We start from the raw sequence: 7644 nt of genomic DNA, 5'->3' as shown, positions 1-7644 counted from the left end.
GCGCGAATGCTACTTGCCACTTATCAGCCCAAGCCTGGATGTTGTCCAGGTCTGGTTGCATTTCTACATGGACTGCTTCAGTATTTGAGGAGTCACTAATGGTGCTGAACGTTGTGCAATCATTTGCGAACTTCCCCACTTCTGACCTTATGATTGAAGGAAGGTCATTGATGAAGCAGCTGAAGGTGGTTGGACCTAGGACACTACCCTGAGGAACTCCTGCAGTGATGTTCTGGATCTCAGATGATTGACCTCCAACAACCACAACCATCTTCCTTTGCGCTAGGTATGACTCCAGCCAGCGGAGGGTTGACCCCCTGATTCCCATTGACCTCAGTTTTGCTAGGGCTCCTCGATGCCATACTCAGTCAAATGCTGCCTTGATGTCAAGGGCAGTCACTCTCACCTCACCTCTTGAGTTCAGCTCTTTTGTCCACGTTTGAACCAAGGCTGTAATGAGGTCAGGAGCTGACTGGCCCTGGCGGAACCCAAACTGAGCGTCACTGATCAGGTTATTGCTAAGCAAGTGCTGCTTGATGGCACTGTTGATGATACCTTCCATCACATTACTGCTGATAGAGAGTAGGCTGATGGGGCGGTAATTGGTCGGGTTGGATTTTTCCTGCTTTTTGTGTACAGGACACACCTGGGCAATTTTCCACATTGCAGGGTAGATGCCAGTGTTGTAGCTGTACTGGAACAGCTTGGCTAGGGGCGTGGCAAATTCTGGAGCACAGGTTTTCAGTACTATTGCCGGAATATTGTCAGGGCCCATAACTTTTGCAGTATCCAGTGCCTTCAGTCGTTTCTTGATATCACACAGATTGAATCGAATTGGCTGAAGTCTGGCATCTGTGATGCTGGGGACTTCAGGAGGAGGCCAAGATGCTTCATCAACTCGGCACTTCTGGCTGAAGATTGTTGCAAATGCTTCAGCATTATCTTTCGCACTGATGTGCTGGGCTCCCCCATCATTGAGGATGGGGATATTTGTTGAGCCACCTCCTCCAGTTAGTTGTTTAATTGTCCACCACCATTCATGGCTGGATGTGGCAGGACTGCAGAGCTTAGATCTGATCCGTTGCTTATGGGATCGCTTAGCTATGTCTATTTCATTCTGCTTACGCAGTTGGCACGCAGATAGTCCTGTGTTGTAGCTTCACCAGATTGACACCTCATTGTGAGGTATTTCTGGTGCTGCTCCTGGCATGCCCTCCTGCACTCTTCATTGAACCAGGGTTGGTCTCCTGGCTAGATGGTAATGGTAGAGTGGGGGTTATGCCGGTCCATGAAGTTACAGATTGTGATTGAGTACAATTCTGATGCTGCTGTTGGCTCACAGCGCCTCATGGATGCCCAGTTTTGCATTGCTAGATCTGTTCGAAATCTATCCCATTTAGCACGGTGATAGTGCCACACAACACGATGGACGGTACCCTCAATGTGAAGGCTGGACTTCGTCTCCACAAGGACTGGGCGCTGGTTATTCCTACCAATACAGTCATCGACAGAAGCATCTGCAGCAGGCAGATTGGTGAGGACGAGGTCAAGTATGTTTTTCCCTCGTGTTGGTTCCCCCACCACCTTCCGCAGACCCAGTCTCGCAGCTATGTCCTTTAGGATTCAGCCACCTCGGTCAGTATTGGTGCTCCGAACCACTCTTGGTGATGGACATTGAAGTCCGCCACCCAGAGTACATTCTGTGCCCTTGCCACGCTCAGTGCTTCCTCCAAGTGGTGTTCAACATGGTGGAGTACTGAGTCATCAGCTGAGGGAGGGCGGTAGGTGGTAATCAGCAGGAGCTTACCTTACCCATGTTTGACCTGACGCCATGAAACTTCATGGGGTCCTGAGTCGATGTTGAGGACTCCCAGGGCAACTCCCTCCCTACTGTATACCACTGTGCCACCACCGCTGCTGGGTCTGTCCTGCCCTTCGGACAGGGCATACCCAGGGATCGTGATTATAGTGTCTGGGACATTCTCTGTAAGGTATGATTCCATGATTATGACTATGTCCGGCTGTTCCTTGAACAGTCTGTAGGACAGCTCTCCCAACTTTGGCACAAGCCCCTAGATGACAGGGAGAGATGGATAGGGGCAGACAGTGGCTAAAGGAGAGAGAGAGAGGAAGAGACAGAAAGGGAGAGGGAGAGACAGAGAGAGCGAGGGAGACAGACAGAGACAGAGAGATAGGCAGAGAGAGACAGATACAGAGAGAGAGAGAGAGAGAGGGAGAGGCATCAGCAGAGAGAGAGGGAGACAGAGACAATGATGGGTAAAGACAATGAGAAAGTCAGAGAGAGAGAGACAGACAGAGAGAGAGGGAGATGGACAGAGAGAGAGTGACACAGAGAGAGGGAGAGGCAGAGAGACAGAGAGAGAGAGATAAATGATGTGAGCGAGACACAGAGTCATGGACAGAATGAGAGAGGAGAGACAGGCAGAGAGACACAAAGAGGGAGAAAAACAGAGCGAGAACAACAGAGAGAGGGGGAGAGACAGGAAGAGGTAGAGTGAGAGGCAGTGAGAGAGACAGAGAGAGAGGGAGAGGCAGAGAGACAGAGAGAGAGAGAAACAGAGAGAGGGAGAGAGACAGAGAGGGAGAGAGAGACAGAGAGAGTGATGGGGAAAGACAATGAGAAATTCGGAGAGGGAGAAAGACAGAGAGAGAGGGAGAGGCAGAGAGACAGAGATTGAGAGAGATAGAGGGAGGGGGAGAGAGACAGAGAGAGAGAAAGAGAGACAGAGAGAGAGCGAGAGGCAGAGAGACAGAGAGAGAGAGGGGAGAGAGGGGGAGAGAGGGAGAGGCAGTGAGACAGAGAGAGAGAGGCAGAGAGATGAAGAGGCAGAGAGAGGGAGACAGCGATGGGGAAAGACAATGAGAAAGTCAGAGAGTGACGGAGACTGCGAGAGAGGGAGAGAGGGAGGGGCAGAGGGAGAGAGAGACAGAGAGAAGAGGGAGAGGCAGAGGGACAGAGAGAGAGAGAGACAGATAGCGAGAGAGAAAGAGAGAGAGAGAGGCAGAGAGAGAGAGAGAGAGAGAGAGAGAGAGACACACAGAGACAGAGACAGATAGAGTGGGAGTGTTTGATGGAACAGCGAGGACAGAGATTTACTCAATAGCTAACTAATAGCTTGGCAGCATTTGATGGGACAGTGTCGATGGAGCTTTACTCTGTATCACTGGAATTTAGAAGGTTAAGGGGTGATCTGACCATAGTTTAAAGTGATGGATGGAGTGCCAATCAAGTGGGCTGCTTTGTCCTGGATGGTGTCGAGCTACTGGAGTATTATCGGTGCTGCACTCATCCAGGCAAGTGCGGAGATACCATCACACACCTGACCTGTGTCTTGCAGGTGGTGGAAAGGCTTTGGGGAGTCAGGAGGTAAGTCACTGTTGCCACTGTATTGATGTGATTTCTTCAGTTCAGTTCCTGGTCAATGTTTCCCCAGGATGTTGATGCTGGGGAATTCAGCGATGGGATAATGCTTTGAATGCGAAGGGGAGGTGGTTGGATTCTCCCTTGTTGCAGATGCTCATTGCCTGTCTATGTGTTTTTTCTGCGTGCGTGCGTTTTTTATGCTTTGGGACCAATTTCCTCATGGGCACGTCATAATGATGCCTCATAATTGACTAGTTAGCAAAATGAATGCTTATGGAATGAACGGGTCAGCGACAGACTGGATATAACATTGGCTAAGGGACAGAACACAGAGAGTAGTGGTGAATGCTTGCTTCAGACTGGAGGGCGGTATCTTTGCCTGACATAATCTTACACACTTCTATTCAATCTCCCCTCATTCTGCTTTGTTGTAAGGAGACAAAATCAAGCTTTTCCAACCTAACTTTCTAGCTAAAATCGCTCATCCCTGGAACCATTCTGGCAAATCTCCTCTGCACCCTCTCAAGGACACTCTCCTACTCCCTAAAGTGTGGTGACCAGAACTGGACACAATTCTCCGGTTTTTGCCTAATTAGAGCTTTATAACATAACATCCCTGCTTTTGTACTCACTGTATACAGTGTCTATTGAGGTACACGAATATTCCCCAGGGCTTTGGATTAGAAGCACTGATCTTTTTGATACATATTGATGACCTAGACTTGGGTTTACAGGGCATAACTTCAACATTGTGCCATCTGCAATGTAATAAACAGGGAAGGGTATAGTAGTAGACTTCAGGAGGATAGAGGCAGTCTGGTGAAATGGTCAGATACAAGGCATTAACTTCAATGCTGAGGAATGCAAAATGATGCATTTTGGAAGGAAGGCTGAGAAAAAGCGATATAAACGAAATGGTACAATGTTAAAATGGGTGCAGGGGCAGAGAGATCTGGGATTTCATTTGTGTCACTTTTTATATCTTGAAGATTCAATTTGGGACTTGCATTCTGTAAGTTGAATTTAGCTTCAACCTGAAAAGTGTTAGCAAACGTGTTGGGAAATGTGCCAAAAGCTATTTCCATTCAGACATTCCTGCATTTTGGAAGTGTGATGTATCTTTGCAGAGACAGGAAATAGGGGTGTTTGAATGGACCTGCAGGTTTCGGTTGATGCAATAAGGTGAGAATTTGAATTGTGTCCTTTGCAGATACACAGAATTGAAGGTATTTACAGAACACTACATGAAGTAGTTTACCAATGTCTGACAAACTTCAGAGACTTCAGACACATGGAAGAAGAGGAGAAGGTAACAATATACAAAACCTGAGACAGTCAGACAACAGCAGTAGGAAAATGAAACTCTTTTTATGTGTTTCAATTTGAAGGCCTGAGCTGATGGTTGAAAAAGCATGAGTTCAAATCCTACATTTGGGCTGTAGTGAATTTGAATTCTGTTTTTTCGAAAAGAAACATAAATCTGGCATTAAAAAACCTCTCGGATGGAATGATTCACTCTTGTCTACGAGGGCAAAGCCCGTGTGAGTCTCAATTTTTCTGTATTTATTAACTATTTAAGATGATGGGGTAGAATGCCACATACCCAAGTTTGCCAATGACGCAAAAATAGGCAGGATTGTAAGCAGTATAGCCGGAAGCATCAAATTACAAAGAGATATTAATATCTTAAATAAATGGGCAAAACTGTGGTAGATTGCTTTGAATGTCAGCAAAAAAGACTGGAACACAGTCCTTTATAAATGGTGAAAAGATAGAAACACTGGAGGTCCAAAGAGACTTGGGGGTTCCATGTCCTTTTGAGTGCAGTGTAGATTTACCAGAATGGTAACTGGACTCCAAGGGTTAAATTACGAGGTGATATTGCACAAACTAGGGATTTAGTCCCTGTAGTTTAGGAGGATCAAGGTGATTAGATCAAAGATGTTGAGATAGTAAGGGAAACTGATGGGGTAGTTTGGAAGAAACCATTTCAGCAGCTAGGGAACATAGGAACAGGAGTAGGCCATTCAGCCCATCGAGCCTGTTCCGCCATTCAATACAATCATGGCTGATCATCCACTTCAATGCCTTTTTCCCACATTATCCTCATATCCCTTTATGTCACTGGCCTTTAGAAATCTGTCAATCTCTGCTTTAAACATACTGAATGACTGAGCTTCCACAGCCTTCTGGGATAGAGAATTCCAAAGATTCACAACCCTCTGAGTAATGAAATTTCTCCTCATCTCTGTCCCAAGTGGATTCCCCCTTATTTTGAAATTGTGTCCCCTGGTTGTAGACTCCCCAACCAGGAGAAACATCTTACCTGCATCTACCCTTTCTGTCTATAACGTTACTCCAGAGTCTCCACACAGCCTGTCTCCCAGTCCCCCTGCTTCTAAAGTGTCTCAGGGTTTACACAGAGACTCACCTTGGACTGTCCCATACCTGGGAGGGAGTGTCCAGATGGAGGAAGCTGAGAGCTGGTTGCATGAGCTGTATTTTGGGTGGACTGTCCGTTTTGAGTGACAGGTTCTGGGATATATTTCGACAACATCAGCCTCCATAATTTCTTTCCATGCAGCTGGTTTGTGAACGTGAGTTTCTGTGCCTCAGTCTCTGTGCCTCTGTGCCCAGGTGAATTGCAAGCTGATTACAGTGTGTGTGTGAGAGTCCAGTCTGAATCCCCCTCTCTGTCCCAGTCCTCACCCTTTTCTCCAATTCCCACCCCAATCTCCCTCACCAGGAACTTTTCCCCATGGATGAGCTGATGGAGGGAAGGTGTTAGTGTTCAACGATGGAGCGCAGACCACGTCAGATAGTGAGTATCATATCTTTATTGTCTCTCTCTGCCTTTGTCCCTCCTTTTGACTCACTCTCACTCTCTTGATCTCTTTCTCAATCTCTCTCAATCCCTCTGTGTCTATTGCTCTCTGTTTTTCTCTCTCTCTGTCTCTGTTTCTCTCTCTATCTCTGTTTCTCTCCCTCTGTTTCTCTCTCTCAGTTCCTCAATCTCTCTCTCTCAATCTCTCTCGTTATGTTTCTCTCTCAGTGTGTTTCTGTCTCTCCGTGTTTCTCTCTCCGTGTTTCTCTCTCTCTCTGTTTTTTCTCTCTCTCTGGTTCACTCTGTGTTTTTCTCTCTCTCTGGTTCTCTCTCACTCTCAATTTCACGATCTCGCTCTCCCTCACTTGGTGCTTCTCTCTCTCTGTGCGTCTCTCTCTGTTTCTCTACCTCTCTACTTCATTCTCTCTGTTTCTCTCTATCCATTTCATTCCCTCTATGTTTCGCTCCCTCTCTGTGTTTCTCTCTCTCTGTTTCTCTCTCTCCCTCTCTGTTTCTCCATCTCTCACTCTCTCACTTTGTGTTTCTCTCTCTCTGTTTCTCTCGGTGTCATTATGTGTCTTTCTGTCTCAATGGATTTCTCTGTCCTTCTCTCTCTCAATCTCTCTGATTCTCTGTGTGCCTTTCTCACTGGGTTCTGTCTATCCCTTAGCTGCCTGCAATTTCATTGTGTCTCAGTTCTTTTCCTCCACTTTTTCGCTCCTCTTTTTCTCTGTCTCTTTCTGCTTTTTCTCTCCTTCTCTGCCTTTCTGTCTGTACTCTATTTCTGACTTTATCTTTTCTCTATTTCTCTGACTGTCTTTTCTGCATTTCTGACTCTCTGTCTTTTCTCTATTTCTGACTTCCTGTCTTTTCTCTATTTCTGATTTTCTGTCTTTTCTCGATTTCTGTCTTTTCTCTATTTCTGACTTTCTGTCTTTTCTCTATTTCTGTCTTTTCTGTATTTCAGATTTTTTTCTATTTATGACTTTCTGTCTTTTCTCTATTTCTGATTTTTCTCTATTTATGACTTTCTGTCTTTTTTCTATTGCTGACTTTTTGTCATTACATCTGTAAAGAAACATCTGTTTCTGCCTCAACGTCAAAACACACAAACACTGGTGACCCCCATCCCCTCTGCCATAGAAGGATCGAGAGAGAAATCCACATTCCCATCCCTGAAAATCTGAATTCAAATGGCCCCCAGGTGTGTCATTCACTGTCAAATTCAAAGCACAGCCAAAAACTCCAGCAATATTCGTGGATGAGAACAAGCCTTTACAAACCTGCACATTTAAGCCATTTCATTGCTGATTCACAGAAGTATTTGACACCCAATTAATTAATTTTTAAAGTGGTTGGCAATGTTGGAAATGCTGTGGACCATTGGTGCACAGCAAGACACCACAAGCAGTACTCCGATAACAGTCGGCTACCC

General features: G+C 46.0%; 1 protein-coding gene across 1 annotated transcript in view; it reads left to right on the top strand.

The window, feature by feature from the left end:
• Nucleotides 1-6182: 6182 nt before the first annotated feature.
• LOC137381141 (cytochrome c oxidase subunit 3-like) overlaps nt 6183-7644 on the top strand; it is an 80339-nt gene continuing 78877 nt past the window's right edge. Inside the window, exon 1 of the mRNA XM_068053528.1 lies at nt 6183-6206. Coding sequence (XP_067909629.1) covers nt 6183-6206 — 24 coding nt within the window. The remainder of the gene's footprint in view (nt 6207-7644) is intronic.

The sequence above is a fragment of the Heterodontus francisci genome, chromosome 21, assembly GCF_036365525.1.
Source record: "Heterodontus francisci isolate sHetFra1 chromosome 21, sHetFra1.hap1, whole genome shotgun sequence".
Classification (NCBI taxonomy): domain Eukaryota; kingdom Metazoa; phylum Chordata; class Chondrichthyes; order Heterodontiformes; family Heterodontidae; genus Heterodontus; species Heterodontus francisci.
Note: the sequence above shows the minus strand (reverse complement) of the source record. Positions and strands in the feature narration are given on the sequence as shown.